The sequence below is a fragment of the Rhinatrema bivittatum genome, chromosome 5 (genome assembly GCF_901001135.1).
Source record: "Rhinatrema bivittatum chromosome 5, aRhiBiv1.1, whole genome shotgun sequence".
NCBI classification, from domain to species: Eukaryota; Metazoa; Chordata; class Amphibia; order Gymnophiona; family Rhinatrematidae; genus Rhinatrema; species Rhinatrema bivittatum.
This window is the reverse complement of record NC_042619.1, coordinates 38,385,725-38,399,492: the sequence shown is the minus strand read 5'-3', so window position 1 is coordinate 38,399,492 and position 13,768 is coordinate 38,385,725. Positions and strand designations below refer to the sequence as shown.

General features: G+C 44.9%; 1 protein-coding gene across 1 annotated transcript in view; it reads left to right on the top strand.

Moving 5' to 3' along the window:
* The window catches only part of DLG2 (discs large MAGUK scaffold protein 2), a 2,548,136-nt gene that overhangs the window by 1,592,391 nt on the left and 941,977 nt on the right, over positions 1–13,768 (top strand). The window contains exon 10 of the mRNA XM_029602231.1: positions 5,919–6,055. Within this exon, the coding sequence (XP_029458091.1) occupies positions 5,919–6,055 (137 nt within the window). The remainder of the gene's footprint in view (positions 1–5,918; positions 6,056–13,768) is intronic.

Sequence of the window (13,768 nt, the reverse complement as noted above, 5' to 3'; positions counted from 1 at the left end):
GGAGGCCTCAGGAAGAAGCATGGCAGACAGGGATGCCCATGCTGGCTCGGAGATGGCGAGGCATTCGGCAAACAGCAGCAGAGGCAGCCATGCTTCCAAAGGAGGAGAAAGGTAAAAGAGAGGTGAGGCAGAGCTGTCGTAGCCATCTGCGACCGACGGACACAACAGGTAGTAGTAGTATGTTACCATTATCTGGGCCTGGGACATGACACTCCCAACTGCCCAATGGTAAAGTGCCTAGAAGAAGGAAGCTGTGCAGAAGTCACCATCTGGTAATACTCAGAAGCCTTTGTGCAAGGGTGGGCAGCACAGTATTAACGTCTACAGTAAGGCCTCTTTGGATTTCTAGCACCTTAAGAAGCATCAGTCATGTCAGGATGTGGATTTCATGTACTCCCGCAAGGGAGGAGGAATAGCCTGGTGGTTAGAGCAGTGGACTATGAACCAGGAGACCAAGGTTCAAGTCCTGCTGTCGCTCCTTGTGACCTTTTGCAAGTCACTTTACCCTACATTGCCTCAGGTACAAAAACTTAGATTGTAAGCCCCCTGGGGATAGAGAAATACCTACAGTACCTGAATGTAAACCGGTGTGATATCTCAATTGAGATGAATGTCGGTATATAATAAATAAATAAATAAATAAATAAATAAAAATGTCTGCTGAGAAGCTCCTCCTGTGTGGCGCCAGCCTCCAGATCTATCACAGGTTAGGAGTTGAGTGTGGTGCAGAAACTGGAGGCACCAGAAGAGACATTGAGAAGTGCACTTAAGCAGTGTGAGGCCATCTCCATCTGTGCTGAAGAAGCCCATGCTGGTGAACCAGAGGAGACCTGTCCTTGATGCCAAGGATAACAGTCTACTCAGCACCAGCTGCTTTGTCCTTTCTGGAGCAGAAGATGACCATGGTGTCAAGCATCTTGTTTTTCCTGGATGTTCTAGCTTTGGCAGCATTCAGGGCACCATCCATCTCATTGGCCTAGAGTATGCCAACTTGCTCCAGAATTTAGTCAGTCTCTTTGGCATTGAATATCAGGGCATCTTCAGATTCATTGGAGCTCAGTGTCTTGGCACAGGGGAGCAAGTGCCTATCCACCATAGATTGCAGAGCCTTGGTGTAGGAGTTTTCTTTTTCCAATATCCATTGGTGAGGCCTGGTGCCAGCCAGAGAAATATTTCAATGCAGCCAGTATGGAGTATATGTGAGCAAAATGCTTTAGAGGTCATAGCTACTGTGCCTCTGAGCTCATATTCTGTGCTACCTGCTACTGCAGTGCTAAGTTAGGATGAACCCATATGGGTGTCAAAAGAGGAAGTGTCTTCTCCCATTCCAGCACAGAAGATTTCTCAGCTAGTAGAGCCCAGCTGTCAGAATTGGTGAAGAATTTCTTTGCCTCCTAGACCCCAGAAGATCAAAGAAGGAAGTTGGAGCCTCCTCTATCATGGATGGAAAACATTTCCTACACAGTAGGGCTCAAAAGAATTCTCGGAAGATCAGTGCCTCTCCTCACAGATTGCTGGAAGTGGCAGTGAGTCCATTGCCTTCCTTGTCCAATTAGTCACCCCAAAGGGGTCCTCCCATGAGTTGGAAGGGGAAGCGATGGAGTCAGCTTATTTGGAGTTTCTTCTGTCCTCTCTTCCTTGACCATCAGAGGTTACCTCCTTAGTCTCCATCATTCTCATCAAGGTCTTGGCAGAATGTCCTTCCATGGTCAGGTGAGGAAAACTCTATGGGTTTTTCTTCAGATCCCTTTCTGGATTTACCATAGCATATATCTCCTCTGGAAGATCTCGGTTATTCTTGCTTTCTGAACAAACTGGAAAAAAACATTGTCTATCATCCTGAGAAACAAACAGGACCCAAGAATGGAATATTTTGTCTTGCAACTTCTTCAACCCTCTGCAGATTCTGCTTCCATTCCAGTTCATGGCATCCTGAAAGATCTCATGAGGATGTGACAGGCTTTCATTCCATGCCTTCTGATAACCCGAAAAATTGACTTAAAGTACAAAGTGCAGGCTGCCACAGGGTTTTGAGTAGTCCAGCTTCTACAGTACTCTGTCATACTGTAGTCTGTTTTAATGTAGGCAAAATGCTCAAAAGAACTTGCCAATGTGTCTCCCAAGAAGTATCCAAAAGTATTGGATGCTAGAGATGTGAATCGTGTCCTCGATCGTCTTAACGATCGATTTCGGCTGGGAGGGGGAGGGAATCGTATTGTTGCCGTTTGGGGGGGTAAAATATCGTGAAAAATCGTGAAAAATCGTAAAAAATCGAAAAAACGTAAAATCGCAAAACCGGCACATTAAAACCCCCTAAAACCCACCCCCGACCCTTTCCCCCACCCTCCCGAACCCCCCCCCAAATGACTTAAATAACCTGCGGGTCCAGCGGCGGTCCGGAACGGCAGCGGTCCGGAACGGGCTCCTGCTACTGAATCTTGTTGTCTTCGGCCGGCGCCATTTTCCAAAATAGCGCCGAAAAATGGCGGTGGCCATAGACGAACACGATTGGACGGCAGGAGGTCCTTCCGGACCCCCGCTGGACTTTTGGCAAGTCTTGTGGGGGTCAGGAGGCCCCCCCCCAAGCTGGCCAAAAGTTCCTGGAGGTCCAGCGGGGGTCAGGGAGCGATTTCCCGCCGCGAATCGTTTTCGTACGGAAAATGGCGCCGGCAGGAGATCGACTGCAGGAGGTCGTTCAGCGAGGCGCCGGAACCCTCGCTGAACGACCTCCTGCAGTCGATCTCCTGCCGGCGCCATTTTCCGTACGAAAACGATTCGCGGCGGGAAATCGCTCCCTGACCCCCGCTGGACCTCCAGGAACTTTTGGCCAGCTTGGGGGGGGCCTCCTGACCCCCACAAGACTTGCCAAAAGTCCAGCGGGGGTCCGGAAGGACCTCCTGCCGTCCAATCGTGTTCGTCTATGGCCGCCGCCATTTTTCGGCGCCATTTTGGAAAATGGCGCCGGCCGAAGACAACAAGATTCAGTAGCAGGAGCCCGTTCCGGACCGCTGCCGTTCCGGACCGCCGCTGGACCCGCAGGTTATTTAAGTCATTTGGGGGGGGTTCGGGAGGGTGGGGGATTTAATTTAAAGGGTTGGGGGTGGGTTTTAGGGGGTTTTAGTGTGCCGGCTCACGATTCTAACGATTTATAACGATAAATCGTTAGAATCTCTATTGTATTGTGTTCCATAACGGTTTAAAACGATATTAAAATTATCGGACGATAATTTTAATCGTCCTAAAACGATTCACATCCCTATTGGATGCATTTGCGGAGAAGGTCTTCCAAGATCAATGCTTAGTGTTAGGATTGTTGTCCACCAGCTGTTTATGATGCAGTATTTACATGAGTGTGTTCAAAAGCTAAAACCTTTAGCAGAAGCAGAAGACCCTAGGCAAGCAGAGTTCCAGGATGCCATGGAGGAAGTGGAGGAATATGGGCAACATCTCATCCAATTCCATAATAGGCCTTTGACAAAACAGTCAGAAACTTGGAAGTATCTATAAAAGCTAGGAGGCTCACATAGGCTTTGAGAGAATGGTCTCAATTGCCTGGAAGATGTACCGTGTACAGGAGAGAATTTGTTCAGAGACAAAATGCAAGAGACAGTGTCTCTGATTAAGGAGCATCAGTCAGGGTATGAAGTGACCCTGTCTAACAATGCCTCCATCAAAGGTTTGGGGTGCAAACCAGTACTGCAGGGACCCAGAAAACATAGTCCCAAGCGGAGAGTGAGGGGCTGAGCGCAAGGTATTAATGGAATTTCTGTGGTGGTTCTACCTCCTGCACACCATGATTAACTTTTTACAAACTGTGCTGAAGACATGTTTGCCTTCAAAATCATCTATCAGAATGAACCTGTGGGAGATATCTGAAATTTCAATACTATGCAGCAAAATATGTATTCTGCCTCACCAAATGAATGCTTGACTTTTATTTCAGCAGAATATAGAGAGGTTGAACTTTGGCCAGAACAGCAATAATATCACTGAGTTATTCAGTTCTTCCTGGAAACAGGATCCTCCAATCCTGAATGACTGTTTTATCAGACAGGTCAGCTTACAGGTGGGCTCTGTCACGTGGCTAGCAGGAGCAGTCACTTGCTTAGACAGATGACCAGCTCAAGAAAAGGGAGTCCAGTAGTCTGAAATGAAGAAGAGACCCCATTTCGTGCTCCTGTTTTACTATGTATGAGCTCCTGAAAATGAATATCCTGGCTCTTAAAAACAGCATGGAAGAGGGGCTTAGGAGGGGCGGTGGTGAAGAAGATCTATTAACACCATCAGAAGAGGACACCTGAGCCATCACTCTCTACCCCTTCCTGCAGCCAAGAGAGAGCGGGCGGGGGGGAGGGACAGGCAGTAATGCACTGGTTACAGTATGCCCTTATAAATCCTTACAAACCCTTTTACATCCATTGCAATTTGGGAAAAACCTGATGTTCAAACACTGTTCAAACAGTAGAGGCCCCCAAATGTTGTGAGTGAATTGGTCCAAGAAATCATGAAGGGCATGCTTTCCTTTTGAAAACTTAGCATAAGTACAAAGTACGTCTGGGCTATTGAACCTGCTTTTTGTGGGGGTAGATTTTTCATAGAATATAATGTGCTGACATTTGAGTATGCAATTTACATGTGTTATTTTCCAATTTCCCATGAAACACACTTCCAGTAACACTTCCCCCAAAAATGGCTAAAAGTGCGCTCTTTGGGAAAACTGTGCATGGGTTACGGCGGCTTGAGGGAAGGCTGTTTTCAGACAACCAATTCATGTAGGTTCCTCTCTATTTAACCCTGGAAATCCTTTTGAAAAAAAAAAAAGTCAGAGGTCTTGTGTTTAGAATAAAGGACTGGAACTCCCGGCTTCTCTGCTTTAATTTCTGTGCACCTTAAGCAAGTCTTAGTGTCTCCAGTTACATTTAAGTGGTAATAATTCTAATAATAATCTGAATAACCTTGGTTCTTCTTTCCCTTTTGTCCCACAAGATGAATGAGACATAAATAAGAACCATAAGGCCCATCTAGTCAATATCCTTGCAGCCCCACCGTTATTGCATATGTTTAACTAATGCTATAACTGAGCAGCATGGTTAAGGGACCCTCCTTTTCAGGTTTTTATTTTACTTTTCCTGGGTCTTTATCAGTTTTTATTACAACGACAACAAAAATGGGAGCAATTAGTGGAAAAAATGACTTGTCATTTTTCTTGGTAAATATTATTTTTGTTCTTGTAATAATCACGGGTAAATCTTTTTGGGAGAAGGAATAAAAACTGAAAATGACAGTCCCTAAGCATGGGGCAATCCAAGTTTGATGGCAGCTGCCATACAGAATATTGGCTATGGCTATACGATCACGGGGTCTCGTACCCTTGATAACATGACATTCTCATTGCTAGTCACTGTGGCCAGACAGCTGGTTTGAGGTCATTTCAAATGCAATTGTGCAGCTACAGATGGCGCGTGTTTCTGCTGTACAAATGAAAATTTGTGTTACTCCAGCATACAGACTTTTTTTTTTTTTTTTTTTTTTTTAAATAGTGCTAGTAAAAGTAATATAGATACTACAATGAATGGCAGTATGGTCATGTTACATCACCACGTGCATAATGATCCGCTCATCTGCCACTGCAGTGTTTTCTTTGTTGTTGTCATAATTGCACTATCATTCCTGTCCAAAACACCCTGAGGTCAATATTCAAAACTAAACATTTAACTGGCTAACTTGGAGTTAGATGACTAACTTGGATAAACTAGAGTTAGATGGATAACTTGCCACTTTGATGGATAACTTGTGAGTTGGCTTTGAATATTGACCTCCATGTATTTTGTATGATTGAGCATTGATATAATGGCTGTATTTAATAGTCTTCCTGTTAGGGAAGAGGTATGTAACAACTTTGTATATTTCTGTTTTAGGTTTGGGATTTAGTATCGCAGGAGGAATAGGAAATCAACACATCCCTGGAGATAACAGTATTTATGTTACCAAAATTATTGATGGCGGAGCAGCACAAAAGGATGGACGGTTACAAGTGGGAGATAGGCTTCTAATGGTGAGTATGTCAAAACTCCATTTATTGAAACTATGCTTGGTATGTTATGATGGTATTGTAGCATCCACCGATCATAGGGGTCTAATTCCCTTTCCTTGTTAAGTTATGGTTTTCCCAATTCCTGTTTGGTTTAAAAAAAAAATGTTTTCTGAAAACTGGCACATTTATCAGACCCAATCCTTGTCATTGTTCCAAATTCTGGTTAAAAAAAAAAAATCCATACTGAGGAAGATGAGGTCAAAAATATATTTCTCTCCAAAAGAATCTGACTCCCACTAAAACATCTTTCTGAATTTTTGAAGTAAATTTAGTACCCTAGTTGAGCTTATCCTATATAGGTATTCTCAGTGCTTTTAAGTATTTAATTTATGGACATTTCATGGGTGTAAACATTGTGCTGTGCACCATGTCCATAGAAGAAGACTAAACAAGGATAATACGTATATTCAAGTAAGAGATCACCATAGAGATGGATATGCTGAAAACCAGACCTGTTTGTGGCACTCTAGGACCGGATTTGCCTACCCCTGTGCTAGAAGCTTTGAAGGGCCAAATTAAAACCCAAGGACTATAATTTCCCCCAGTCAGGGTCTTGATTTTCAAAACCTGTGTATTGATCTTCCTAGCAGTGTAGCATCACTATCATACTGATGTGGGGGTCAATATGAACAGACATCCGTATCAATTTAAGAAAATGTAGGGGTCCTCTGGACTCACAAATAGACCCCAGAAACGGTATTAAAAGAAACGCTTTAGTTCTTTAAATCTCACAAATAATGCATTACTAAAAAGTGTTTAAAGTGTTATGGGTCTAAGATAAATGGAAAATAAAAGTCAGGAAATCTGGAGCTATGAGAGACCCAGCAAAAATAGCTCAGCACCCTTTGACACTGTCATTAAATTACGGAGTTTTATATGACACCCACATGTGAAACCGAAGCGATTGGACATTTTCTTTTTCTCCAGTTAGGAAAAATTGAGATATCAGAGGGTTTCAGAAACCCTGGCAGATTTGAAATGTCGATTCTTACAAATCAAACCCTGAAGAGCGCAAAAAAAACCACTAATACTAAGAGAGAAGGTCACTCTGCAAAACGATATACTCTTAAAGTTATATCGGTAGGTATACTTTGCATGAAACAGACCAAAGAAAGTTTGGTGCCTCTCCGTATGAGGTCTGTTTCATGTTCCTACTGAAATAACTTTAGGAACATGTCGATGCTTAACACCTAGCTAAAGAGCTTTTCTTAAGCTGCACCATTTTAGATGTTTTCACAGCTCCACATAAATGGGCAATGTGGGGCCTGGTCTGTACCCTGCTCTTAAATTATCACTGACTTTCAGGCCGATACAGTAAAGTCACACGGAAAACGGGTGCTCAGTGTCCGGCACCCACTTTCCTAACGCACGCCCAGCCACCTCTCCTGGGCACGCGGTACAATATTTAAATGAGGGGTCGCACTAAAAGGAGGCGCTAGGGACAATTGTGCGCCCCTCGCGCCTCCTTGGCAGCCTAGGAGAGGTGGCTGTCAGCGGGTTAGGGAAACGGACGCTCAATGTCACGAGCATCTGTTTTCCTAACCTGCACACAGCCACGGATTAGGAAAAGGGACGCTCATTAATTGAGCGTCCCTTTTCCTAACCTGACCGCCGGCACTTTTTTTTTTTTTTTTTGAACATTTTAAAAAAAAAATTTTTAACCTTTTGGTTCCTCCGACTTAACATCGCCATGATATTAAGTTGGAGGATGTGCAGAAAAGCAGTATTTTCTGCTTTTCTGTGCACTTTTTCTGGTCACTCAGAAAATAATGCCTGCTCTGGGCTGCCGTTCATTTCTGAGCATACAAATGTGTGGACTGTGCACACATTTTTTTTGTTGTATTTGGGGCGAATAGCTAATAGCGCTCATCGACATGCATTTGCATGTGATGAGCGCTATTAGTTTCGAGGGGGGATTGGGCGTGCATTTTGGATGCACTAAACCCCTTATTGTATAATGGGTTGAGGATGTAAGTCCAAAGCACATGCTAAACAGTTCGCTCAGCTAAGCATGCTTTACTGTATTGGCCTGTCTATCTGTCTTGTGTGTGTTTTGTCAGTTAATGCAGTTTCTACACTTATTTTCACAGAACTCTACATCATGCATAGATTTTCCAGTTCTTCATGACACCTGTTTGGCTTTTTCGAGTCTTACAGTCCAGGACATTGATGACTTGTTATTACCTTGCCCTTCTGGCATAAAATTCATCTCCACTGATGGCCATAACTTTGCCCATGGCAATATGGCACCTCTGCCTGCAGTTAATAAAACGATAAATCCACACTCCCATGAATAATGAATAAATGAACCTCAACTACTCATAGTGTTTTGAGTAGTATGAGTAGTTGAGGTTCATTTATCATTAATTTGGAAGTGTAGATTTGATTTTAATTCATTTTTTTTCCAAACGTTTTCGGTGCTAGCTCATATTATTTTTGTCAGTTTTGTTAACTGCTTGTTTCTCTCTTTTGCTTTTTTCACCTTTACATATTCGTTGTTATTGTCTGTTCCAATGGTTATTGAGGTCATACCCTCACCACTGCTAAGCAGTGACATGCAAGCCAATTTTCTGACATTCTTCACATCATTTATTTGAGTGTTCCCCTCAATGGATAAACTCTAAAACTGGAAACCTGACCTTTTTCATGCCTTCGTTTCTCAGCGTGTCTGATTACTCCCAGGTACTTGTTTTTGCACACAGCTGGAAGGAAGCGTTGCCCCACCGAGTTACGTACATTGCTGTACTGTAACCGTAACTTCACTCCTGCCGCCAGCACATTTATAACCTTGTTACCTTCCAAGTAAGAGGTGAAGGCAATAACAAAAAAATACTTACAGTGGTACTTTGTTGCTGGTCGGGTGTCCTAGCATGCCAGGTTATGCTGCCTGACTGGGTCTGAGTCATGGGGAATCAAACTCGCTCAGCCAGCAGGATAAGCCTTTTACAGCCCCACATGCTTCCTGTCACAGCTGCAGGCAGTCCTCACTTTCTGGGCTCCGAGGAACAATTAACACACATAAAATGGCACCCTGCAGTGGCTGCAGGCCTTAAGTTCTTGTGAAAACTATTGCATTGATTCTAGATGATCTTGTACAGTTGCTGCACAAACCTGGATGCCTTAACCTCTGAGTGAATTTAAGTCCTTGCAGTTTACTTATGGCACTGTTACTTCATATGGTCATGTGCATGCTGTGGTACACTGCTACAAATAGAAGCCTGCAGTCACAAAGCAGATTCAGGTGTACTGTAATATACTTTCTTAACCTGTATTTCCATTAAAAAAAAAAAAAAAACCCAGAATCAAACATAGCCAGTTGCTTCGCTTAGCATTGCATCTCTGAGGAAAGTAATGGCCAGACAGAGAAAAACGCAGAGGGACACTGCTGAACTCATGTTGGTTAATCTGGTTTTAATAATATTAAATTAAGGGCAGCACAAATAACCCAGAGAGCTTTTGCATAGCATAATTTAGGACTAACAAAGAGGAAATTGTATTTAAAAGAATGTCTATATTTTTCAGTATAGAGGGTTAGCAAGAAAGTCAAACCTATACCAGGATATCAAGAGCACTTCTATGTTTAAATACTGTACTACCAGAGCTAAGGAAATTAAAGGAAAGCCAGTCATAGGAATGTACCCAATGTCATTACTGCCTGGCTTATTTTTAGAGACTGACCACTGTCTGATAATTTTAATTAATCATGTACCCACCCCTTGGAATCTTCACTGGATATCCCTAGTCTAGAACATGGGATTAGGACAAGGGTAGGCAACTCGAGTCCTCAAGTGCCACAAGCTGGTCAGGTTTTCAAGATATCCACGCTGAATATTCATGAGATGCATTTGCATGTACTACCTCCATTCCATGCAAATACATCTTATGCATATTCTTTGTGGATATCCTGAAAACCCAACTGGCTTGTGAAATTCAAGGAACAGAGTTGCCTATCCTGGAATAAAGAATTTGGAGAATAGCATACCATTTCTTACAGCACCCTCTGTGAAGTTGGCTGGACCGGTGACCTCCTGTCTGCTCAAAGGCAGGTAGAGGAGTTCAGTGTAACATTTTTATTTGCTCTTTATTTGGATGGGGAAGCATTGTATTTTTCATTTGACCTCCTATCTCTGGTGAGCCAGGTCTCATGACCTTGCGTTCCCAGGATAACAAAAAAGCAATATACCTTCTCAGTCCACACCCTGGCTGAAGATGTCACTGTAGTTGTTACGTACGGCGGCCTCGAAGGCCTTACATTCTGTTAGGAACAGGAGTGTTTAGTGTGCCCTTGGGCCTCAGCCCGGGCCCAGACCTTCAGGGCTGAGCCGAGGGTTGACGGTGGCTCTGCATGGCTGACGGGCTGATCCTCTGCCAGGCCTGCAAGCTCCCAGCGCCAACAACATGATGTTGGTAGGGGTCCTCTGACTGTTCCGAGCCCTTTCGGACATGCCGCTTGATCAGCATTGGAGCAGCAGGCCTGGCCTGAGGTTGAGGGCAGACGGAGGCCTTGACACGTAGACAGGACTATGATTGATGCGACGGCATCTTAGACAAGACTGGGTTGATGCGACGGCATCACACGCATGACGAGGAACTTGATCCAAACAAGACAAGGCATAAGGCAGGAGGACATTGGCACTGTCTCTCAGGGCACCCTACTCAGCCCACCCACGGGACTGAGTCACGGACCACCCTGCCCCACTGCGCGCCCTACACAGCCCTTGCAGGCTGGTCATGGACCACGAGGAGAACGGGACAAGCGCAGGCAAAGTCCAGGCAAAGAGGAACTCCAATGACGAAGCCGGTGTCGCCCGAAGCTCCCTCTATGGCTGGCGGAAACGGAGGCTCAAGAGCACCAGGGCAATCCCACCTGCTGGCCACCTCATTCCCGGGCACACATCATCTGAGAGAACAGGCTTACAGTTATTATTTAAATTTGATCATGTTATGATCACTATTGCCAAGTGGCCCCACTACTGTTACCTCTCTTACCAAATCCTGCATACCACTAAGAATTAAATCTAAAATAGCTCCCTCTCTTGTTGGTTCCTGAACCAATTGCTCCATGAAGCAGTCATTTATTATTATTTATTCATTATTTATTCATTATTAGTCATTTATCCAAGGACTTTATGTCTCTAGCAAGTCCTGATGTTAAATTTACCCAGTCAATATTGGGGTAATTGAAATCTCCCATTATTATTGTACTGCCAAATTGGTTAGCTTCCCTTATTTCTCTTTGCATTTCATCATCTTTCTGACCATTTTATACAGGTGGACAGTAGTATACTCCTATCACTATACTCTTACCCAAAACACATGGGATTTCTACCCATATAGATTCTACTGAGAATTTAGTCTCTTGTATGGTCTTTATCCTGTTGGACTCTATACCCTCCCAGACATAAAATGCCACACCCCCACTGTTGATCCTCCCTATCATTGCAATATAATTTGTACCCTGATATAGTAGTCCCATTTGTTATCCTCCTTCCACCAAGTCTCTGTGATGCCAATTATGTCAATCTCATCATTTACTGCTATACACTGTAACTCTCCTATTTTACTTCTTAGACTTCTGGCATTAGCATACAGACATTTCAGTTGTTAGGGATAATTTGGAAATCATTAGCTTCGGTGATTTCTTACATGTAGGCACATGGACTACATTTTTGCTTTTATTGGAACCTCTCTGTTGGGATGCCCTAACTCTCCTGTTTCAAGGATACATTTCTCTGAACCATGCACTGCTGAGTGACTGTCTGCTTTCCCCCTTGTTCTAGTTTAAAAGCTGCTCTATCTTCTTTTTGAAAATTAGTGCCAGCAGCTTGGCTCCACTCTGGTTAAGGTGGAGCCCATCCTTTCGGAAAAGTCTCCCCCTTCCACAAAAGTTTCCCCAGTTCTTTACAAAACTGAATCCCTCTTTCCTGCACCATCGTCTCATCCATGAATTGAAACTCTGGAGCTCTGCCTGCCTCTGGCGACCTGCACGTGGAACAGGAAGCATTTCAGAGAATGCCACCCTGGAGGTTCTGAATTTCAGCTTTCTACCTAAAATCCTAAATTTGGCTTCCAGAACCTCTCTCTCACATTTTCCTATGTCGTTGGTGCCCACATGTACCATGACAGCTGGCCCCTACCCAGCACTGTCTATAATCCTATCTAGGTGACGTGTGAGGTCTGCCACCTTCGCACCAGGCAGGCAAGTTACCAGGCAGTCCTCACATCCACCCTGCTATCTACTTTCTAATAATTGAATCACCAAATATGATGGCCGGCCTAACCCTTCCCTCCTGGGCAGTAGTCCTGGGAGACTTGTTCTGAGTGCGAGAGGACAATGCATAACCTGGAGAGCAGGTCCTTGCTACAGGATCACTTCCTGCTACACCAGGGTGATGTTCTCCTACTGGAAGACCTTTCTGATCCAAGGCAGCACTGGGGCTGCCAGACTGGATTTGAGACTTGGCTACTAGGGATGTGAATTGTGTTCCCGATCGTTTTAACGATCGGGTTCGGCTGGGGGGGGGGAATTTGATCGTTAGAGATGTGAATTGGGATCGGTTCCGATTCCAATTCACATCACAAATTTTTTTTAGTGAGGCCCGTGCTGATAAAAAAAAACCCACCCCAACCCTTTAAAATTACCCCCTTAGCCTCCCCCACTCTCCCAACCCCCCCAAAAACTTTTTACACATACCTGGTGGTCCAGGGGGGCCGCGGGGAGGGATTTCCCGTTCCCAGGCCATCGGTTGCGCTAAAAAAAATGGCGCCAATGGCCCTTTGCCCTTACCATGTGACAGGGCAAAGGTAGCACCGGCGCCATTTTGAATATTGGCAATACGGCCTGAGTGTAGGAGATCGCTCCCAGACCCCCGCTGGACCCCCAGGGACTTTTGGCCAGATTGGGGGGGGCCTCCTGACCCCCACAAGACTTGCCAAAACTCCAGCGGGGGTCCGGGAGCAACCTCCAGTATTCAAAATGGCGCCGGCGCTACCTTTGCCCTCACTATGTCATAGGGGCGACGGTCAGGCCCTGTGACATTGTCAGGGCAAAGGTAGCGCCGGCGCTACCTTTGCCCTGTCACATGGTAAGGGCAAAGGGCCATCAGCGCCATTTTTTTTTAGCTCAGCCGATGGCCTGGGAATGGGAGATCGCTCCCCGCGGCCCCCCTGGACCATCAGGTATGTGTAAAAAGTTTTGGGGGGGGGGTCGGGAGGGGGGGAGGCTAAGGGGGTCATTTTAAAGGGTCGGGTGGGGTTTTTTTTTATCGGACCATCGGCGCCATTTATATTAGTGGCAGCCAAAATGGCGCCGATGGCCCGAGAGCGGGAGATCGCGCCGGGACCCCCCTCACTGGACCACCAGGTAATTTAAAACATTTTGAGGGGGTTCGGGAGGGTGGGGGATTTGTTTTAAAGGGTCGGGGTGGGTTTAGGGGTTGTTTTGGTGTGCCTGTTTTCCCGCCCTCCCCCGATTTACGATTTTTCACGATAAATCGGGGGAATTTCTATTGTATCGCGGCTCTAACTATTTTTGACGATTTAAAAAATATCTGACGATTTTTTTAAATCGTCAAAAAACGATTCACATCCCTATTGGCTACTAAGTCCCTGAAGATCTCATCAATGTACTTCTGTCTGCCTCAGCTCCTCCAAGTCTGGTACTCTAGCCTCCAG